Raw genomic sequence first — 24,409 nt, 5'->3', positions numbered from 1 at the left:
TTGAAACAGATGGAGCCCTACCGAATTCCTTCTACGAAGCCACAATTACTCTTATACCTAAACCACACAAAGACACAACAAAGAAAGAGAACTTCAGACCAATTTCCCTTATGAATATCGACGCAAAAATACTCAATAAAATTCTGGCAAACCGAATTCAAGAGCACATCAAAACAATCATCCACCATGATCAAGTAGGCTTCATCCCAGGCATGCAGGGATGGTTTAATATACGGAAAACCATCAACGTGATCCATTATATAAACAAACTGAAAGAACAGAACCACATGATCATTTCATTAGATGCTGAGAAAGCATTTGACAAAATTCAACACCCCTGCATGATAAAAGTCCTGGAAAGAATAGGAATTCAAGGCCCATACCTAAACATAGTAAAAGCCATATACAGCAAACCAGTTGCTAACATTAAACTAAATGGAGAGAAACTTGAAGCAATCCCACTAAAATCAGGGACTAGACAAGGCTGCCCACTCTCTCCCTACTTATTCAATATAGTTCTTGAAGTTCTAGCCAGAGCAATCAGACAACAAAAGGAGATCAAAGGGATACAGATCGGAAAAGAAGAGGTCAAAATATCACTATTTGCAGATGACATGATAGTATATTTAAGTGATCCCAAAAGTTCCACCAGAGAACTACTAAAGCTGATAAACAACTTCAGCAAAGTGGCTGGGTATAAAATTAACTCAAATAAATCAGTTGCCTTCCTCTATACAAAAGAGAAACAAGCCAAGAAAGAAATTAGGGAAACGACACCCTTCATAATAGACCCAAATAATATAAAGTACCTCGGTGTGACTTTAACCAAGCAAGTAAAAGATCTGTACAATAAGAACTTCAAGACACTGAGGAAAGAAATTGAAGAAGACCTCAGAAGATGGAAAGATCTCCCATGCTCATGGATTGGCAGGATTAATATAGTAAAAATGGCCATTTTACCAAAAGCAATCTACAGATTCAATGCAATCCCCATCAAAATACCAATCCAATTCTTCAAAGAGTTAGAACAATTTGCAAATTCATCTGGAATAACAAAAAACCCAGGATAGCTAAAGCTATTCTCAACAATAAAAGGACTTCAGGGGGAATCACTATCCCTGAACTCAAGCAGTATTACAGAGCAATAGTGATAAAAACTGCATGGTATTGGTACAGAGACAGACAGATAGACCAATGGAATAGAATTGAAGACCCAGAAATGAACCGACACACCTATGGTCACTTGATTTTTGACAAAGGAGCCAAAACCATCCAATGGAAAAAAGATAGCATTTTCAGCAAATGGTGCTGGTTCAACTGGAGGGCAACATGTAGAAGAATGCAGATTGATCCATGCTTATCACCCTGTACAAAGCTTAAGTCCAAGTGGATCAAGGACCTCCACATCAAACCAGACACACTCAAACTAATAGAAGAAAAACTAGGGAAGCATCTGGAACACATGGGCACTGGAAAAAATTTCCTGAACAAAACACCAATGGCTTATGCTCTAAGATCAAGAATCGACAAATGGGATCTCATAAAACTGCAAAGCTTCTGTAAGGCAAAGGACACTGTGGTTAGGACAAAACGGCAACCAACAGATTGGGAAAAGATCTTTACCAATCCTACAACAGATAGAGGCCTTATATCCAAAATATACAAAGAACTCAAGAAGTTAGACCGCAGGGAAACAAATAACCCTATTAAAAAATGGGGTTCAGAGCTAAACAAAGAATTCACAGCTGAGGAATGCCGAATGGCTGAGAAACACCTAAAGAAATGTTCAACATCTTTAGTCATAAGGGAAATGCAAATCACAACAACCCTGAGATTTCACCTCACACCAGTGCGATTGGCTAAGATCAAAAACTCAGGTGACAGCAGATGCTGGCGAGGATGTGGAGAAAGAGGAACACTCCTCCATTGTTGGTGGGATTGCAGACTGGTAAAACCATTCTGGAAATCAGTCTGGAGGTTCCTCAGAAAATTGGACATTGAACTGCCTGAGGATCCAGCTATACCTCTCTTGGGCATATACCCAAAAGATGCCTCAACATATAAAAGAGACACGTGCTCCACTATGTTCATCGCAGCCTTATTTATAATAGCCAGAAAATGGAAAGAACCCAGATGTCCTTCAACAGAGGAATGGATACAGAAAATGTGGTACATCTACACAATGGAATATTACTCAGCTATCAAAAACAACAAGTTTATGAAATTCGTAGGCAAATGGTTGGAACTGGAAAATATCATCCTGAGTGAGCTAACCCAATCACAGAAAGACATACATGGTATGCACTCATTGATAAGTGGCTATTAGCCCAAATGCTTGAATTACCCTAGATCCCTAGAACAAACGAAACTCAAGACGGATGATCAAAATGTGAATGCTTCACTCCTTCTTTAAATGAGGAAGAAGAATACCCTTGGCAGGGAAGGGAGAGGCAAAGATTAAAACAGAGACTGAAGGAACACCCATTCAGAGCCTGCCCCACATGTGGCCCATACATATACAGCCACCCAATTAGACAAGATGGATGAAGCAAAGAAGTGCAGACCGACAGGAGCCGGATGTAGATCGCTCCTGAGAGACACAGCCAGAATACAGCAAATACAGAGGCGAATGCCAGCAGCAAACCACTGAACTGAGAATAGGTCCCCTATTGAAGGAATCAGAGAAAGAACTGGAAGAGCTTGAAGGGGCTCGAGACCCCAAAAGTACAACAATGCCAAGCAACCAGAGCTTCCAGGGAATAAGCCACTACCTAAAGACTATACATGGACTGACCCTGGACTCTGACCCCATAGGTAGCAATGAATATCCTAGTAAGAGCACCAGTGGAAGGGGAAGCCCTGGGTCCTGCTAAGACTGAACCCCCAGTGAACTAGTCTATGGGGGGAGGGCGGCAATGGGGGGAGGGTTGGGAGGGGAACACCCATAAGGAAGGGGAGGGGGGAGGGGGATGTTTGCCCGGAAACCGGGAAAGGGAATAACACTCGAAATGTATATAAGAAATACTCAAGTTAATAATAAAAAACAAAAAAAAAAAGTACCTTCAAGGTTTCATGTCCAAGGAATATATGAAAGTTGAATGAATTCTGTTTGGATTCAGATGTCAAACTCAAATATTTTATAATGTTTCTTCAAATATTCTAAAAGTCAAAACACTCTGGTACTGTGTATTTCAGACAAAGGATCAACAACTGTCAGCTAGAAATGCTATGAAGAAATCTAAAACAGAGTAAGTGCTGAATAACAGAGAAACTTGTATAGACAGAGGACTGGAAGAGAACTCTGATGTGACTGAATGGGGCCCAAATGAAGTATGAGAACAGTCTTGTAGACCTAGGGAGAACATTCTCTCTACAAATGAAACAGTAGTCAAAACCCTTGGCATAGTCTCTCCAGAGCACGAGGAGGCTGCTCAGATTAGACAGAGCTAGCAGGAAGACGGTAGGAAATGAGATCTGGCAGGAAGTGGATCAGTGGCAGGATACGGCAGAGTCTACACTTCACTCTTCCACAATCTTGAAGAGTGGGAATCATGTTAATACAGTACTAAGATGTTAAAATATACAATAAAGGAGTGCAAAGGAAAGTATATATGTAGGGACACTTGTGCAAGAGTGAAGGGAGACCAGTGTAACAAGCCAAGGAAGAAGAATCACCTGTGTGTGTTACAATTAATAAATCTCTACACTTAAAGAGAATGCACAGCTCAATGGTCTTTCTGTAAATTAATACTACCTAAGATTATTTGGCTGGCTAGCGACAGGTCTAAGAGTCTACACTGCTTTTCTACGAGTTAGTAGTTTCTTTACTCCATCAGCTATTTCTTTCATATTTGAATCAAGTGAATACTATAAAGAAATGTTTGGAGAAATACCAATTTTACATATGCAAAGGCAGATTCACAGCAAAATGCACAAAGCATACAATCCTCTCATATCTCCACATATGCATATCTTTGTCATTATCAAGATCTCCCAGCAAAATGGTACCATTTACAGTTAGAGAGCCTACATGAACACAGTATTTATGCACAGTCTTCTCCTGGGGTTCTACACTCTAAGGATATGATTAGGTTTACAGTGATTCATACCCACATTATACTACCCTAAGACATTTATTAAGAAACTAGGCATAAACCTACAAAGTATACAAAAGAATTTATAGAGGGAAAACTACAAATTGATTATGAACCCTAGAGCATTGTTCTCTGTACATCTATAAGTTGACTAATACCTATATGCAAAGCAAAATCCAGACTAGCACGTGCATTCTTAAAAGAGAAAAGCAAAGTTGGAGGACACAGACCATCTGGTTTTTGAATGCAAGTGTAATGCCACACAGTGATGAAGACAGGTTAATACTAGTGAAAGCACAGACAGATCTCCTGAGCAGAAGAGGTGTTCAGAAAATGACCTCCATAAATACAATCAGCTGAACTTTGACAAAGAACCAGACATTAAAACCAAGTGATGGTAGTATTTTCAACAGATAGCATTGGAATAACCAGACAACAAAATTGAGTCAAGCCTTATTATGCCTTTCACAAAATTTGGCTCAAACAGATAACTGGCCTCGATGTAAATGCAAATTTATAATTATCAAAAAGGTAGCACAGCAGAAAAATCTATATGCCCTGGGGCTTGACTTTTAGACAAGACACCAAACGCATGATACATGTCAGAGACCTGAGAAGCTAAAATTAAAAGCAAAGGTATGTTCTAGGGGTTGAATGTGTAGCTCAATGGTAGAGCATTTTATCCACATGCGCAAGGCCCTTGAGTCAATCCTTACCACCATAAAAAACAAACATACAAACAAAAACCCCACTGATTTATTTTGTAAATAAAAAGTGGAACAGAAGGAAAAAAGGAGTGGAAGGGAGAGAAGGAGGGAGGGAGGGAAGGAGGAAGGGAGGAAGGAGAGAGGAGGGATTGCCTAGTAAAACAGCAGTGAAAGACACACGTGAAAGGGGACTTTGGTCGTGTATACACACAAGCCCTCTAGACTTCAGCAATGAGAACCTCCATAAGCATAGGCTAGAGACCTTAGCGCACTTCATCAGGCAGTACACACAGATGGCAAAGGAGCACGGGGTCGTATGTACACCATGAGGGAAAGGCTCAGAAAGGCAGACTCACAGCACCCTGCTGTCTCCACTGATGGCCAAAGCCCACAGCAGGACAACACTGGAGAGAGTGTCCTGAGCCAGCAGCTTTCAGAGGTTTCTGGCATGGATGCAGATGAAACGGCTACTCCAGAGGATAGTTTGGTAGCTCTGCTTCTTTTTCTAAATTCTTCATTAAATTAAAATACTGTTTTACATTTCATTCTCTCCTCTACTCCCTAGGAGGACATGATAGTCCATTAGAACTAGTCTAAGAAAATATTTTAGAATAGACCATTTTAAACATAAGCCATTATCAAGAGGTCTGGAGACTGATCCAGACTGGAAGTCGAGATCTGGGAGCTGGTGGATTCGTTGTCTTGTGGGACCCATGTTTCTTCTCCACACATGGCCCCTTTGTTGCAACCATACATAAGGGAAGTGTGCAGACATATGAGAGGACCGCACCTTTTATACGAGCACTGTATCTATTCATGAGTATTCTTTTCTTAATTAGGGTTTCAATTGCTGAAGAAACACCATGACCATGGCAACTCAACTTTCTTTTTTCCATTTCAATTAACTTTAAAAAATATTTATATATTTACATCCTAAATTCTGCCCCCCCCAATCCAGTATACTCTCTTCCAGGGTTCCTCCCCCCATTCCCCTCCCCTTCACCTCTAAGAGAGTGCCCCTCCCCCGTACTCCCCCACCCTGGTACAGCAACTCTCTGCAGGATTAGGTGCATCCTCTTCCACTGAGGCCAAACAAGACAGCCCTCTGCTGCATTTCTCCAAGCAACTCTTAGAAAGGAAACACTTAATTGGGGTTGGCTTACAGTTTCAAAGGTTTAGTCCATTATCACCAAGTTAGCACAAGGCGGTGTGAGGAGAGATACTGTGCTAAAGAAGAAGCTGAGAGTTCTACACCTTGATCTGTAGACAGTAGGAGGAGACTATTCCACACTGGGTGGAGCTTGAGCATAGGAGACCTCAAAGCCCACCCCCACAGTGATACACTTCCTCCAATAAGGTCACACCTACTCCAAGAAGGCCACACCTCTTAATAGTGTAACTCCCAATGGGTGATCATTCAAACAGATGAGTGCATGAGGGCTAAACCTACTCAAACTACCACAGTTCTCATCTCAAGTTAATCAGTTTCTAAAAGTAATATTGTCCCACTGACAAGGTCTATGTATAAAATTGGGGGGGGGATCACACTCAGACTAAATAGGACCAACTGTGATGCCTGATTCCTAAAAATACTTCCTATCTCTTTACATCACACCTTTGGATTACATCAAATCTTTGGAAAGTTCTAACCATGTCATCGTGGCCACTGTTACAGTTTCTCATACATAGTCAAATGACTAAATTTTTCTTGTTTTCAGCCTTTAGATGTTTTTCTGTCTATCAGGAAGTTGACACAACACTGGTCATCAAGAAAACAACCTCCAAATGTGACCATTCCTGGAAGTGTGACAGGAGCTACAGTCACAACTGCAATATGAGTTGCTTCAAGACGCTAACATTTTCATCTTCTTGTACAATCCCTGCCTACTGTCACCTTCATCTGACTTGGCTTTTATCCGTTAAAAGTCCATTGCTTTTGGTTCCCATTTCAAAGCCTATTCAATAGTAATTTGGGTACATTTTCCTCAGGTGAAATTTGAGTACATTTTCTTTGCAGTCTAGAGAAGGTGAATTTCCTTTTATTCCACTACAACAACCCTTAAATCTTCGTATATGTCTTCTCCGTTCACAAGCACTTAAAGTGCAATTAAGGACCATGGAATTCCCATGTGGATAAGATAATTAGGCAATTTGTCCTTATTTATAAAAAAAAAATTGAATGGAAGAATTATTGTTTGTGACTAGGAAGAACCATATAGAAACTCTTTATTCAGATTTATTTTTGTCATTTTACTTTAGTTAACATTTTATTCTGTATCTTCTTATTTCCTCTGAATGCCTTTCTCCTCTCCTAATTACACACACATATGCGCATGTATCACAGAGGTTTACATACACTAATCACATATAGGTCGCTTAGATATGCTATAAATTCCTTTCGAGAATTTGACTTTTATGAACTAAAGTAGCAAGAACCATCTTTGCATTCCACAAGAACTCTGAGTGTGTTTTTCTTTGTGGCAGTGACTGCAAATGGCAGGCTTGCATTCTAATTCCACTGATTTCCACTTGGACATGACAGCTGACTGAGTAGGCTTGCCACACTGACCCACTTAGAAAAGGCTTGTTTGTTTTTTTTTAGTTTCAGGTTTTTGTCTGGGAAGAAGGGTATGTACCCTGAAATTTTTCTGTTCATAATTGTACTAAGAGAAGAGGATGGAGAAAGAATATGAGGCAGAGGGAATGGAGGAGACCAAATAAATAAAGCCTTCTAAATCAACATGAGCAAAACTCCAATGAACTTACAAAGACTGAAGAAGCATGCACAGGGTCTGCACAAGGTCCTCTGAGCTTATTTTATATCTTGCAGTTCAGTGTTTTTATTGGACTCCTGAGTATATGAATAAGAAGGCGTCTGACTCCTGCAACCTCTCTTGGACTCTTATGTCAATCTGTCTTATCCAACATTCACGTGACAATCTTGCTTTATCTTATATTTTTATATTTAAAAAATATATATCAAATCATCCCATTATAGTATTAATTAATATGCAAATTATATTTCTATACATCAAGTATAGTTTAAAAGTAAAACTGAGTGTCACTGAAGTGAATTTTCTATTTCCTATAGAAAGTGTGTGAGAGGTATTTACCTGTGTGTGCACACGTGTGTGCAGTGCATGAGTTTGTACATGCTAAAGCAAATACCACATATAGTTTTCTATTGCTCTCCATCCTTAAAGGGGGGAGGAGTGTCTCTTCTGATTCTAGCTAACCATGTCTGCTAGAACGGCAGCCTGTGAGTCACTAGGAGCAGTCTGTCTCCTCTCCTTCCGTGTCAGGCTAACACGTGTGGCCATCGAAGCCCAACTTTTACACAGGTCCTAGAACTCTAAAATCAGCTCTTTCTGCTTGGGCAAAGGGAACTCCTAGCTCCTGAGCAATCTCCCCGTTGGGAAAGAGCTTCTACTAAAATGCTAGGCTTGTGTCACTGACACCACTAGAGAACAAAATGTAAAGTTTAACATCTTCAGACATAGCAACTGACATCATAATTTTAACAAAGTCACCAGGTGGATCAGTAGGTGCTAGCCTCCAAGACTGAAAATCTGAGTGGGTCTTCAGAATCCGCATCAAAGAAGAGAAGAACTGACTCCTCCAAGTCACAGGAACAGGTACATACAGGCAAACAAAATGTAAACAGGTTAACTTAAAAAAATTCATCAATTTACAAAGAAATCAATACTTTAATTAATACCCTAGCTCTAGAAAAATTTGCCAAATGTCAAGTATTTCCTATAACATAAAGATCTTCCTTTGTTTTGGGGTGTTAACTATTTTAAATTTCCTTGCACTTCATGGCTGTCCTGTTTGATTTGGGGTGCTGTGGTAAAACACTGAACAAAATCAGCTCCACTTACACAGTAAAAGATTTAATTACAATTGTAGCCTACAATTCCAAGCCACGGTCCTTCACTGAGAGAATTCAGATCACAAAGTGATGCAGACTCAGTGGGAACACCACTTCCTGGCTTGCTCAGCTAGCTTTCTTATACAGCCCAGGACACCTCTACATAGGTATGGTGCTGTCCACAAAAGACTGAGCACTCTTTTGCTAACGTGCCAACAAACCAGTCTGATAGAGGCAATCCCCAACTGAGACTCCATCAGAAAAAAAAAATGGCAGCTGAGCTAACTAGGAGAATAAGGAGCTGTTTCTGCATTGGCAGATAAGGTTACTCCCCGCCTTATAAAAGACCTAAATGCCACGAAACCTATTTGCTAAAGAAGTGTTGGCCACTGGCTGCAGTGACTGGCTTCCATAGACAAGAGGAAACAGGAGTGAAGAGGACTAGAAGTGGAGTCAGGGTTGTCTCTCTGGTAATTCTTGATACTTTTCTCGTAATGCAAATGAATGGAAATTTTCAATAACAAGACAACAACAAGCCCCATGATCAACTTGGAGATCCTTAAGGAACAAAAGACTGTGTCATTCGACCAAGAAAAATCTCAGCCTTCTGAGGTGCTGACAGAGTATGAAATGAAGATGGGATGGACAAGAAAAAGCCACAGGTATCAATCACAGCCTCAGGGCCAGTTACAGGAACAAACACAGCAGTTTCTTTTGCCAAGCAGATGAAATCAGAGAGTGAATACGAAACAGTCTTTATTGAGAGTCCTACACTGACCTCATACTATATATACAGAGGCCAAAAGAACCCTAAGTCACATCAGCTCATATACTGAACAAGAATCAATTCTGCAATATAAATTAACACAACAAAAAAGAGCTCAAGATGTACTGATCCTTTTCCAGAAGTCATTAGCATTGAGATCAGCTTCTTTAAAAATTAAAAATCCTGTAACAGAAAACATATACACAAACCCATTGTTTAAAAAGACAAAGTTTACATAGAAATTGGCCTCTCATGCATAAAAACACAATTTTTAATTTAAGAAATTGTAACTTAATAAAAAGCTCAAGGACTTCACTGATATTTCAGCATCAGCCTTACACAGGATATAGGATGTGTAGGATAGGAGGAGCTGGAAAACAAACATTTTAAAGTACTCAGAATCTTGCAAAGGGAACACGAAAACACACCTGGAGAAGAATAAAAGGCATAATTTCCTGTATTCACTCAAATGTTCTTTTGTTAAAGCCTGCAGTACGTGATTACTCCCTGACGAGTCAGTCTCGTGGGAGCAACCACATCTGACAAGAGGTCCACTGCACAGTTAGTTCCTCAGGAAGCTGGGAACACATTTGGCCCAAAATCTAGCTATTCCACTCTTGGGAATATACCCAAAGGACACTCCGTCCTACTACAAAGAATAGCTCAACCATATATATTGCTACTCTATTCATAGTAGCCACAAAACTGTAAACAGCCTAAATGTCCATTAAGAGATGAATGGAAAGAAAATATACATTTACACTATGAAATGCTGCTCAGATATTTTTAAAAAATTACATCACGAAATTCTCAGGTAAATAAATAGAGGTAGAAAAGAATCATCTAATCTAAACCCAAAGACAAATATTGTTACGCATGTGCTTAGTGGATATTATTTGTTATGTATTTAATAAACAAGCTACAATCCATAACAACAGAGATTAGGTATAAAATAAGGAAAGGGGAAGGGGGCAGATAGATCTCTCTAGAAAACGGAAATAGAATAGAGAGTTCTAGATGGATGGGGGAAACTAGAATGTAAGGACCAAGTGGGGAGAAGGAGGAATAGGTAGATGAGGAAAGGAATGGTGAGGGACAGCTAAAAAACTAAAAATAAGGGCCATGTGAGAGATAACATGAAAACCTAATAGAAGCTTTGTAAATATATAAATATATGAAGGCAATCTAAACAAAACTGCCAAATTATGGGGGACATGGGGCCCCAAGTGGACATCTATAGCCACCAAATGACGTTTCTAGTACCAGAATTAGGATGCGTCTAATTGAGTTGATGGCCAAACAGGTCCCTTAAGAACCCCAGGTTGTTGCCAAGGCTATGGGTTTGGCTCTCCACAAATTGACAGCAAGGTCCTATTGCTGAAGACAACATACACGCCACTCATTGAACACAGGAAGTGATGGTGCACAATACCAAAGGAGAAAGGTAGGCACCAGCACAGCTACAAACTACTTGATGTACACAAGTTAGCCTGCCTGCAACATACGCTGGCACAATAGTGGCACAGGCCTTGTGGGAATAACCAACCAGTATCTCTGTGAGATGGAACCTATCCAGACACTGCCCGGCTTGCCAAGAACCTGAGAAGAGATAGTCCAAGGACCTAGAGAAAAGCAAACGCTACTAATCTACTACAGGAACGTAGTAGCAATTAAATGATTGCTTAAAAACATTCTGCTATTCTTAGATCAGTGCCTGGCTTACCCATCATCAAAGGAGCTTCCTCTTGGAGTAGATGGTATGGGAACAAATAAAGACCTACAGCCAGGTAATGTGCAGAGGAGTGAGAGATACTCAGTTCTCTTTGGGATGTCTCCTCAAATCCCTACCCTCAGGGCTCAGGGAACCCTGCAGAAGAGGAAGCAGAAAGAGGGTGAGACCCAGATGGAATGGAGAACAAAGAAACAAGGCCTTCTAGGCTCAGCAGAACTGACTGACACACATATGAACTCGAAGGCTGTGGCAGCATGCACAGGACCTGCCCAGGTCTGCACCAGACGGGAGTCCAGGCTCTGTGAAGACGAGTGGGCACATGCCCTCACCCCAAATCCAGAAGCTATGTCCAACTGGTAAGGGACCACTTGCAAATAAAAAATCAGTTCAGGCGGATAGAGCCCCACTGGGGACACATACCAATGCCCGACAGTAAATGGCCAGCACCAAGCGAACTCTACGGCATCTTTGGAAGTACTTTATTTCATAATACTCTGTCAGGTTTTTGTTTTGTTTTTCTTTTTTTGTTTTTTGTTTTTTTTTTAACACCTTACATTTCTTGTGAATAAACATTATGGCTTTAGTATTGTTTTTTATGGGATTCCTGTCTGTACGAATGTGGATTTCTTATGTTTTTCTCCCTTTGGATCTTCTTTCTTCTGTTTGTTTCTTTTGTCCTATCCTGGTTTGTTTGTTTTTGTTTTGTCTGGGTAGGGTAATGTGGCATTTACTGTCAATCCGGAGCATAGGAAATGGGCAATAAACAGGTGACTTTTCAATCTAAAGCACTGAGTAATTCCACACAGACAATCTTAGGAGTAACCTAAGCAGGAGGTGAGTATGGGCACTCAAACTCATTAGAAATAGGGAAGAGGAAACAAAGTGAGATGCTCAGAGGATCTTACTAAGCTCTGCTAGAAAACCTCAAGCTCACTAGTAGGAATGAAATTATACAAGGAAAAAGCATAAAGATATTTGGTTTTATAAGATAATCATGGTAAAAGGGCAAAACTACATGAAGGTTGAAAATATATTCTTTAAGAGTCAGACAGATTAGTTTAACTATACACTAGTTTTATGAGGATGGAAAGTTTGCCTAAGTTTCAAAAGTTGTTTTTTAACTATCCATTTTAGACACCAAGAATACTTATCACATAGTAAGTCATAATTAAATCATTTAAAATTATTTGGTCATAAGAATGGCTAACTCATACTATGCACGTCATAGAGATGATACTGATAACATCATATACAAATCGAGATGATGTTAGCAATCAATATATGTCACTAAAAGGAATGTTTGCAAGAAGTGAGAGTTTCCTTAACTAAGATAGTGGGTAGCTAGAATGGAGACCAGGATCAGAGAAAAAGAATTACATAAGCAGAATCTATGCATTTCTGTTGGGGAAGATGCATGAGTGGGTGAGGCCATTTGCCAAATCAGCCCTAAACACTAAGAGGTGATTATCAAAACAGATGAGCTCTCTTTGAAATGTTACGTATGGTATCTACGGTCAGTTGCTTGACAGTTTATAACTGGAGGACACACATCGAAAGAGAAATGCTGCTAAACTCCAAAAAAAAATAAAACAAGAAGAAAAAAAAACCATAGAAATACAGAAATCAAGTTATCTTCAGCAACAGTCTGGTCAAAGAATGGAGACAGACAGATGATAGATAGGTAGACAGACAGACAGACAGACAGACAGACACAGATGTTTTCTTACACTTCAAGTTTATCAATAGCACAAAATTAAGTCATCACTCTATATAAAAGGTAATTGAGCTAACAGAAATCATCCAGGATCAATTGTGTTGAGCCACATTGTAGGAGTTGATAGAATCTGCATAACTGAATGCACCACTCGAAGGACTCCATGGCTGTCACAAGAAACCTCCTGCTGTATGAAGGGAAGGCCAACTGTATGCTTTCCAAAGACAAAGGCTGCTAAACTCAACCAGAAAAGGGTGCACACTTCCCTGGAAAACAGGAAAACTCAGAGAAAGGGGAAATAGAGTTGCCGGTAGTTTTATTTTTAAAGGCCTCCTCCTCTTCCTCTTTATTCTCTTCTTCCTCCTCTCCCTCCTTTTCTTTCTTCTGCTCCTGCTCCTCCTCCTCCACCACCACCACCAGCAGCAGCAGCACCACCACCACCACCCTGCACACATGCCTTCCTGAAAAGCATTTCCCAAGGGCCTCATCACAGCCATTTCCACACTTAGTCATAGTCACAGAGAGATAGATACACTGTTGGGCAAGGCAACACACATATATCAAATAACACACTGGGAAACAGAGATATTATCCGCACTTTCATCAACTTATTCGGATCATAGAGATTTTAGGATAATGCAAATTTTAAAATTGTTCCTAGAAGACCTCTAAGAAAATTCCAGATACAAAGTTTTCACTGTACTTCTCTGCTGCAGTCTGAAAAACATAGGGCAAAAGCACTTCAATAATTGCAATCAGGAAGCAAAGCTGGGTACATTCTGTTTTTTCCACAACTGTTCAGTCTTAATCTCCAGGAAAGGACACCATGCTCGAAGCTTCAGTTAAATGAAGATACACTAAGAGAAGAAAAGTGAATATGTACAATGCAGATAATGATGTCAAAGTGCTCTGGACTCTCTCAGTCAAAGCCTACGGAAACTACTAGTTAATAGCTGATTTTCTGCTCATAAGTATGTATCTTTCTACATACACCCTTGATGGAATTAGTGAGAAGGTGAGAGAAGCACATGCTTGCATGCCTGGGGGCAGCAAAAACAAAGACGAACGTACACTTTATTAACACAATTCCAGCACTCACTCTAAATATCCCAGAAATGCATATATAATCAGAAGTCCGTAAGTGGTACGGATACATCATGAAGATGATAGTTACCATCTATATGTTGGTCAAAATAGTGCTAACATTTAGACATCTGCTTTAAAGAGATACATTGTTTTACCTGCTTTTACAAGCCATAAATGTATACCCTAGTTAACATATTACTGACAGGATGATGAGAAAGAGCTCCTGTCAGATGCTGGCCAGCTGGGTGTTTGAGACAAAATGCACAGCCCCAGCTGACTAGTTAGAGGAAGTCTGGTGAGGTACAATTACAGAGGCATATGACAAGGCTTCACGCCTGACTGATTTGAGAAGCCATGACATGGCTTTAAACAGCAGTCCTCCTGATCTACAGTCACAAAACAGCAATAAGTCAACTGATACAACTGTGTAGTATCATGATTTATTCCTCTGCTTTGAATATATGAGACCATAAAACGATGTGCTAGTCTGCTAGGATTCACTCCGGCTTAAAACATGAGGCCTGCCTACAGCATGCATAAAATCAACGAGCTTGTCTGGGACTTTCAGAAGCCATTCAGTGTACTTAGCAGTACGTACATCAAAGAATACAAGCAAAACTGATGATGTCCTAACTCAATACACTTAAGCATGTAAACACATGGTAACACGAACACTACACCACACTTCCATGAATGGGAAAGGGCTCATTAAAAGTTCTGAACCATAAAAGAACTGATGACTGCTTTACATAACTTAAAACTAATGATAACGTGTATACCTTTATGAAAACTACACATTATCTTAACTACAAACAGAATATGAAGAATGTCATCTTCAAGTTACCACCAATGAAAATCACCAGCAAGTTCCAAGGCTGGCACACATTTTAACTGTGAAAATTATGATGGACAAAGAGTAATGGCCAAGGGGAAAAAAAATCTCACAAAGTAACAATAAAATTAGGAATATTAAGACACTTTAGCGTGCATTCATTCTTAACAGTAACTCAAATGCTTACTGTATATGTACAAAATAAACAAGGGATGTAAAGCAGCTTCATGCATTAATGTGGAGCATGACAAAGTGTCTACGATATATGAAAATACAAAACAGAAAAAACTTAGAACCAAGGCAATTATTACTCTTCCTTTGTGTGTTTTAGTAATTTCATTAAAGTTTTTTAAAAAAAAGTTTTTATCTAATTTATGTTTTAAGACCTTGGCCTTATAAGTCACTCCACAAGTAATTTACAGCACTTGCATTTATTCAGACTGCATATACAAGAAAGCTCTTCAAGGTAGCCCCTTCCCACAGATAAGAGTGTAGAGATTATAAAAGCAAATCTGAATTACCAGTAGTTTTCAAAACCCTGGGTTCAGATTTACTCGTGCGTTTTCCTAAAGAGCTGTTATATTTTACCCAAAGAGCTCACACACAGCTTTGTCCCAAACTGTTTGAATTGTACCTCATTAGAGAGAGATTCCATACAAACACACACACACACACACACACACACACACACACACACACACACACACACACACACACCCTTTGTACACAATACAAACCTACCATCCACTCCAGCTTGTACATACTTATTTCACCTTTTATAACCTGGTACACACTCCACATGGCATAACAGCTGCTTTTTCACTCGGCTGTTATTCATGCCAGTTTAACAAGAGCACACAAACCGGCCTTGGTTGCCTTACTGCTGAATTCATAGTGTCGAGGACACTGACAGGCACAAAAATATTGTAAGCATGAATTTCTTCCTAAAACTACAAGACACCTCATATAATATTCTCTGTCATCGTGAAAATAATTCCCATCAGAAATATCCTTAAAATCTTGAAATTATTATGTGTGGAAAATAAGGAGGAGCAGGAAGGGGAAGATAAAGAATGGTCCTGTACGAGTGGCCAACCTGAGAATCAGTCAGAAGGATTCCTCAGCAGCTCTAAGAGGAAACCATAACGGGGGTCACTCAATAGTCCTTATATCCTGATGCTATCTCCTCATATCTACATAACTTACTTCCAATATGCACATATTTTCAACTTAAAAGATAATGATTGTAACAGTATTATTTATTCAGTATCTCAAGTTCATGTGAGTTTGACGCGAGGACCGTAGGTGTGTTCCGTATAAGGAATGACCACCTGATTTGGTTTACACTTTGGATCCCCTGCAGCTTTAGGTTTGGGAGTGGGCATTTAACTGCTTTGAAATGCTTTGGATTTAGTTTTGTTTTTTTTCAATTTTAAGACATACAAAGTTTACCTCATATCTGCATGCACCACGTGTGTGCCTTGGGCCCATGAAGGCCAGAAGGAGGCATCAAGTCCCCTGAACTGATGTTACCACCACAGTGAGCCACCACGTGGGCGCTGGGACCACACTGGAGCGCTCTGCCAGAAGAGCCAGTGCTAACATCAGCCACTGAGCATCTCTCCAGCCCAATAAACCTCCCTTGTAATTAAACATTGACTCGATAACCTGGAAGAATGCTAAAACTGTAAAATGTAGTCTAAAATGCTACAGTTTTCTAAAAGGAGAATTTTATTTCTAGTATAGAATAAAATACTGAGGATACTTTTGTATAATTTCTATTTGTATTTGTATAAAATTTGTATAAAATAAATGAAGAAACAATATATTTAATAATGGTTTTAATATAGGACAGTTTATTCAATTAACTTATTTTATACATTCTGAATTTGAAAATACTTAAATTTTATACTTAATGAAAAAATATTCACTGAAAATATGAACTCTAGCAAAATACTTTTGAATCTTCTTCTATAGCCTAAGAAAAGCTCTTGTATTCTGCCTTTCTCACAGTAATGAAGAGCTTCCAGGAGAACATCAGACTGAGTGCCATAAAACCTGTGATTGATAAAAATGCTACTTTGACTTTTAAGTTATTATCAGCCTGAAGAGCTCCTCCAAACCAGGACTATTATAGGCTCCCCTCCTAGGCCCCGAGGCGACAAAGATGAATCTGCTATTACCTGGTTAGGATAGCAGCTATTATCATGACCCGAAGTGTCTTTCAAGTAGCTCCGATGGAAAAGCTACAAGTGAATAGTAAAGATCTCATAATAGCTCTTAAGAATTCTCCACGTGGTCAAGGCACTAAAATGAACTCCAGAGAGTTTAAAAGGGGGAAAAAACACCTCTTCTCCTGATAAGGAAAAATAATTAACCGACTTAATGCATCTGAGAAGCCTTCTATAAATCAGACCTTTATACTTCAAGAGCCAGATAAAAACCATATATTAAAAATATGTAGATATTGTCTTTTAAGTACACAGAGCACAATTCTAAATCTGCAGACATGTCTAGGTCTTTTTGTGAAGCACTCAACACGTGTTAGTCAAAGGGGCCCGAGTGAAGGACTCACAGTGCTTAATTTGCTCGAGGTAATAATGATGCGCCTCTCGTGCAGCATGCTGGCGTACAACCGCAGCATGTTGTTCACATCCACAGCTACGAAGTACTCCGTCAGGTTTCTCTGCACAAAGGAAAGGACTGTTAGAGCTACCGAACACATGAATACAAGGGAAAACATTTTATACATTTATCAGTTCAAAAGATGGTATTATTAAAATGGCATTCATTAAAAATAATTAAATCTAACACTATTCTGATGACATAAGCAGGGTATATTCTACTGTCATTTAAAGCACTACCTATTATATGCAAGCATTTCTCAAAGGACGATCACAGAATCCCACATCCTAGTTTTCCTCCCCACACTGCAATCTCCCCAGCTCCAGCCGAAACCTCATGAATTATCCTTAAAGCATGTATTCAAGGATCCCAGTTTTAACCAACTACTCCTGGTGATTCGCATATCCACCAATGTCTGTGAAACTACTATGCGGGAAGACGGCACTTGAATTACTTCATTTTTACCATGCCTTCTCAGTACCAAAGGTACCCAATGGAGAGGGTGGGTTATATACATTCTTTTGCTTCATTACTAAAGAAAATATGTAGGTTTTACAGCCCAACAGGCTTCCTTTTACTACTATAATCAAATGTAACTTTGTGATGTTCTAAACTGATTCAAGTTAGAGGATGCTGGGTAAAGATCTGAAAGGCTGAAATGTTTTTGAGCAAGAATATAGGAGATCTATCTCTCAACTAAATAAAGTCCAAAGGCTCACTAAGTGGTGTTCAACTGGTGGGAAGAGCTTGCTTCCCACTTTCTCTGAAGCTTCCTTCGCCTTCTGACTCAACATTACCTTTGCAACCTACAACCGAACTACAGTTTGATAGCATCACAAAGACTGGCCGTCTCTACGTGAAAAGTCACTGCCCTCAATACTCAGCACTGTGGATGTTTATAATCTGTTTCCCTCAACAGGACAGTGGAAAAGTGTGCCGGGGGGGGGGGGGATAAAACTTCAGTTTCTTATATTCTCAGTAACCAGACTTTAATAGAATGCTCATTTCTTTAAATATTTTAAAATATTAGTATGGAAAGATGAAATTAGAGCTTTCCTTTAGCTCAGCAGGTAAGCCATTTGCCTTCAAGCCTAATGACCTGAGTTCAACTATTGGGGCTCGAATGGTAAAGGAGAGGGCTAAACTCATAACTTGCCATCTGACCTACACAAATTCTATCATATTCTCCCTCCCTCCTCATAGATATGCACATACATACAGACAGAGAGACATACATAATGTGTGTGTAAAAAATTGAAATTAAAAAGCAAAATTAAAACTATAAGCTGTTTGCTAGTGAATGTAAGATAGGGTAACTAGAGAGAAAGAAAGAGAGTAAGTCTGTATGAGACTTCCAAGTGACCGGATCATGGCTGAGCCCGACCACAGTAAGCAGCCAAGATTCTGTGCTTCTCCAGCACAAAGGGCAAGGATTCATTATTAGACCTGAGAACCTGGATGGCCTATCCCAAACCCACATTGTAAGATCAAGGTCGTGCAAAGCCTTTTCCTAGGATTTATTTGAGAAACCCTTTCAATGGAATTCATAAGACTTATCTTTCTAAAAGTTTTAATTTGATAGACTTGATTTAGTATTAGAAAAATTACAGTTGTGGAGCTTGGGAGGTGGATGACTTGGTAAAATGCTTGCCGCTCAACCATAAAAACCTGAGTTCACATCCTCAGGATCCAGGTAAACCTGAACACCAGGGCAGACTCCTAGAAAGGTAGCACTTGGGAGGTACAGGCAGGTGGGTTTCAGAAAGGATTGGGAAGCACCAGCTGCAGCCCTTCTCACAAAACAAGATGGGGATCACAGGACATCAAACGCTGTCCTCTAGCCTTCTTATGCACTCTCACGGTACATATACATGTATGCATACACATGGGTAGCCACACAAATGAACCCATCCACACATGTACACAAGGAAAATTTACATTTGCATTCTCTGCCTTCATTCACTGAAATGTTTGACAAAGCAAATGTTATGATAGTTTGAAAACCAAATGAAAATAGCACGCACCTGAGGGAAATACAAGTAATTTATGGAAACAGTACCCATCTGAGTTAATACATGTGTATCTGAAGGAAACCTCCCTGCCGACCTTCCTTTCATTGATGGCTTATAACAGATTTATTCTAATGTTCTAAGAAAAACTAAAGGGAGTCTTTCCTTTCCCACAGTTAGTAGACAACGTGGAAGGATATCTATCACTTCTACTTATCTATTGAGAGCTCCTATAGAAAAATATTAACCTTTTTAGAAAAATATTAACTTTTGAGAAACACAAAGTGTTTCCAATATAGCTACAATTAACAATGTAACAAGCATTATTTTTTACAATATCCTCAAGTCTAATAAAATGCTTACTGCATTAAATTAAAACCAGGCAATCAACAACTGGGACACTAACAATTTAAACAGTTACAAAGAAGTCTAAAATCCAGTGGTCTACTTACTAAGGTGACTGTAAAGGGCAAAATTTCCCTGTTAGCATTCTTCCCCACTGGCAGAAGCCACACCTTAACACTGCCTCACATTTCAGACAGCTACCCTCAGGAGCTAAGTATTTATGCTTGTCCCTTAACTGACCACCCTGGTCACAGACGTCTGTAACTGCAGTTATAGAGGTAGAGAGCAGACACTTACACTCTCCGGGATGGTTGGAAGTCCAGTTATGTCCGGTGTGATGAAACAGGAGTGCTAGTCGGCAGAAACAAAACACAGCAGGAAAAGATTACATTCCATACCCCTTATAATTTGCAATCAAAATAAGAAAGAGCACTTTCTGGTGAAGGTCACAGACTACCACTCTGGACTTGGTGAATGTAAAGAGTCTTATATAACATGGCAGATCTAAGTAACTTTACTAATGACAGTCTGACTCAACAAGTGATGGTCCCAGAATAGACTCTGAAACTGAACAGAAGCAGAGTAAGAATCTGTACAAGTATTAAGTCAAAAAAGAATATATTACCAAAAGGCTACATATACATACATATACATATACATATATGTATAAAAACATGTATTTTCAAAATATACTTATATAGACTGAAAAATAAAAGCAGGTTATTTGAAGAATCTATAAAATCTACTGGCTCCTGGGTTTCTCTGATGAGCTCTAGTAAATCCATTTTGTAACAAGTATACTTGTACAGAAAAGAACAATGAAAGATAATCTTTCAATAATTAAATTTTTAAAATGTATTTGCTATCCAAAACTATGACTTTATGGTACACCAATAAATAAGTATTAACTTGCAGAATATACAAAGCAATAGCACCAGATATTTACATGAAAAGGATACTGAGTCTCTACATTCCAGTGTCCTAAAAACATTGTCTACCCAAATCAAACTGCAATCATCCAACCACTCTATTTCTGTTAACAGTATGCTAATGATGTCAATGCCTTAATTATATAGGGATTGACTCAATATTGTCTTAGATCTAAAGTTAAGAAGAGAAACGTTAACAGTATTTTGAACAGAGCAGAACTGGTCAGAAGCTGTTTCACAGAGTCATGATAATTTTCCAGGGAGGAAGAACAGTATGAGATAAGTTACAAGATTATCTTGTGATAAGAAATAATTGTGACAGGAATCTCATGCAGTGAATGTACATCAGCATACTACTGGAAAGAGAAAATGCAAGATTGGATCTATTAAACACCTTTATTTGTCTGTTTTTTATATTATTGTGCCTCAGAAAAATAGGGAAAAGGAAGAAATAATAGAAAACATATTCTAATTGATTACTGTTAATAGTCCGTTTCCATTTTCCAAAGAACCATAGTGAATCATAAAGGCATAGTGATCTCAGCAGAGTGATTGCAGAAGGCAGCGTCCTGTTCACTCACCGGCATTAGTGAGGGGTCATCTTTCAGAACTTGCTCACTGGCAATAAATAGCTCTTGGTTCTTATGAGAGAAAAATGAGTATTTTACTTCAAAGGGGAAGCTTACACAAAACCATTCCTGTGTCCTGAGGAAAATCCATGTTGCTACATTATCCACTGAGAGTATATGGTGACATTCATTAGCTAGGACATTCTAAATTTTGACCTGCTAATCTATCCTGGAAATGCCCTCTGAAAAATTTTGCACTGTGTGTAGAAAGGCAGTGGACATTTAATCATTTTAAAGTACTTTTTAAAAATCACCTATATAGTAACTTTTCATGAAATCTGCAATATTTCAGTCATTAATAATCACTTTCAAGAGTTCCAGTAAAGACGATACAGAGCATCAGTTTTAACTGTGAGATAAAATTAGTCTCCAGGGCAAGTTCACAACAAGTACTGCCCAAACTGCCAACCACTAATGGACAGTACTGAGTGCACAGCAATCTGCTATTGAAAACAAAACAAGTTACTGAACTTCAGAATTTACAAAACTGTGGCTTGGAAATGAGTACACAAGATTTGAAAACTGTTATAAACTATTAATCCAAAAGTCTAACTGCTCACTATACCTATATAGAAAGGTGTTTAACATCAGCAAGCTCTAAAGACATCCAACCAAAACTGTAATATGCTACTTCACTCCAGTTTGGCCAATATTGTAAAGCAGAAAACAAGGAGAAATACTGAGGAACCTGTAAAGAGAACACTGATACATAGCTGGTGGAAATGGAAATCTGGAAAACCACTATGGGAAACAACATGGAGGCTTCTCCAAAGGGTAAAACCAAAACTGTCCTATCAATCCAGAAATCACACCCTTTATGCACTCAGAAGAAAGGATATCAGTAAACCTGCAGGTCATGTTCAGTGCAGTGAGAGTGCACACCCTTGTTCATGGAAGCACTGTTCACAATAGCCAAGAAAGAAATCAACCTTACCTTCTACCAATAGATAACATTTTTAAAGGTAATTTTATTTATGCACATGCACAAATATGGCAAATGACTGTCTAGCTATTAAAAGTAAAATTTTGTCAATTATGGTAATATGGGAAAATTGGAGATTGTTTCATTAAGTGAAACAAGACAAATAACCATGATTTTATTCACATAGTCAATCTAAAAATATTTAATAGAATCAGAGAGATATCACAGCATAGCGTATCAGCAGGTACAGTTATTTTATTAAAAAGAAAATAAGGGTTTGAAACACAGTTCAGTGGTGGAAGACATGGCCCGGCTACCACACCAAAACCAAATATATTAACAGAGTTCAGTATTTGTAAAGATTTATTTAAATTTATATGATGTGTGTTTGTATTTATGTACACACATGTGAAGGTGTCCATGGAGGCCAAAGGTGGGCATCAGATCACCTGGAAAGAGGGTGAGAAGTACGAGGAGCCAGTGACTAGGCCCTGGGAATAAAGCTATCCTCTCCAAGAGTAGCCAGGGTCTTCACTGCTCAGCCATCTCGACAGCGCCAGCGTCCATCTTCACTATGTAGGAACCCTCTGCGAGTGCTACCTCGCTACTTAATTAAGCACATATGTGATCCATCGCTCTCTGACAAGCATCTGGATTACTTAAACACACAATAGTTAAAAAGAGCGATGTCTTCTTGTCGTAAACTCCAGGGCTCCTCTGTTGTCCTCACTTCTCCCTCCCCCTCCTGCGTTCCCACCAACCATGGTGTCTACATTATTTGGATTTCAGTGCCTTGGGAATCTTGAGTCTCTCCTTCCTTGATCTTTTCTTTAGTTCTCACAGAATTTCCATTCTTTTTCATGACAGTCTGGGTGAAAAGATCTTAGCTTTTCCTATATACTTCCAATAACCTATTTAGAAAAAAATCCCAAGTCTCCTGGGTTTTCCAGTCCATAGTCCCCAGTGGAAATTAATTCTATCCACTTGGACAGTTTGCAGCAAATGAAAACACACAGAGAGAAGTCAGCAAAGGAGAGAACAAGCATGGTCAAGTGTGTGGTAAGGACTTCCTAAGAGCAGGAACAGGGCAGGTTCTACAGAGAGTCAGACCACAAAGGGCTTTGCAGTGAATGGAAAGGACGGTGTTCAATTAAGATGCTGACTAGAATGGTAAGACAAGTGAGGTACAAAGTAGTGAGGCAGAAGAAAAAAAACTTAAGAGTAAAATTAAGTGCTAAATGGACGACCCTGAAAGTCTAAGCCAAAAGCTTAGAATTTTTCTATATAAAATGGGAAGTTACAGTAGGTATACTGTCTATTTGGGAGGCTAAGACAGAAGAATTGAAGACTGGATGTCATCAAGACCAACATAGTGAGGCTCACAGCCACCATGAACTCACTACTCTGCCTCAAAATTTTAAAAAAAATTAAGGTTCTTAGTCACTTTAGTAGTATCAAAGGGTGTCCACCTATCTCATGGAGTGGTTTTCCTACGGAAAGACTGAATACCACTATTCTGTTGAAGGAACGTAGCAATAAAAAGATTCCTGATGACATATTGCTGTACCCATACATCCGTGCCTCACTCAGCCTTCATCAGGCAAGATTCTTCTTTCAAAAGATGGGGATTAAGAGAGACCCAAAGCTGGAGCCTGTGCAGAGAATGAGCGACATTAGAGTACTCCGCCCTAACGAGGATGCATTTATCAACATGTTTCCTTCAAGACTCAGAGATCTATGCAGAGGAGGAAGCAGAAAGAGTTTAAGAGCAAGAGATGATGAATGACTCCAAGTAAACAGTGTCTTCCAGACCAAAACGACTGCTGCACATAGAAACCACAGAGACTGTACCAGCATGCACACAGCCTGCCCTGGGCCAGAGACTGTACCAGCATGTACACAGCCTGCCCTGGGCCAGAGACTGTACCAGCATGCACACAGCCTGCCCTGGGCACAGAGACTGTACCAGCATGCACACAGCCTGCCCTGGGCACAGAGACTGTACCAGCATGTACACAGCCTGCCCTGGGCATAGAGACTGTACCAGCATGTACACAGCCTGCCCTGGGCACAGAGACTGTACCAGCATGTACACAGCCTGCCCTGGGCCAGAGACTGTACCAGCATGCACACAGCCTGCCCTGGGCA

At 39.5% G+C, this 24,409-nt stretch overlaps 1 protein-coding gene across 8 annotated transcripts in view; it reads right to left on the bottom strand.

Moving 5' to 3' along the window:
* The window catches only part of Dennd1b (DENN domain containing 1B), a 231,516-nt gene that overhangs the window by 100,250 nt on the left and 106,857 nt on the right, over window positions 1-24,409 (bottom strand). For 5 of the 8 annotated variants that reach the window (XR_015635101.1, XM_087580157.1, XM_087580159.1 and 2 more), the window contains 2 exon segments: window positions 20,079-20,132; window positions 17,378-17,488 (listed from right to left, as the gene is read on the bottom strand). Coding sequence is in view for 7 of the 8 variants with exons in the window: in XM_087580157.1 (XP_087436283.1) it covers window positions 17,378-17,488; window positions 20,079-20,132 (165 nt within the window). In the remaining variant the exon portion in view is untranslated. 8 annotated transcript variants of the gene reach the window in all.

Source organism: Rattus norvegicus, chromosome 13 (genome assembly GCF_021556685.1).
Source record: "Rattus norvegicus strain SHRSP/BbbUtx chromosome 13, alternate assembly SHRSP_T2T, whole genome shotgun sequence".
Taxonomy (NCBI): Eukaryota; Metazoa; Chordata; class Mammalia; order Rodentia; family Muridae; genus Rattus; species Rattus norvegicus.
Note: the sequence above shows the minus strand (reverse complement) of the source record. Positions and strands in the feature narration are given on the sequence as shown.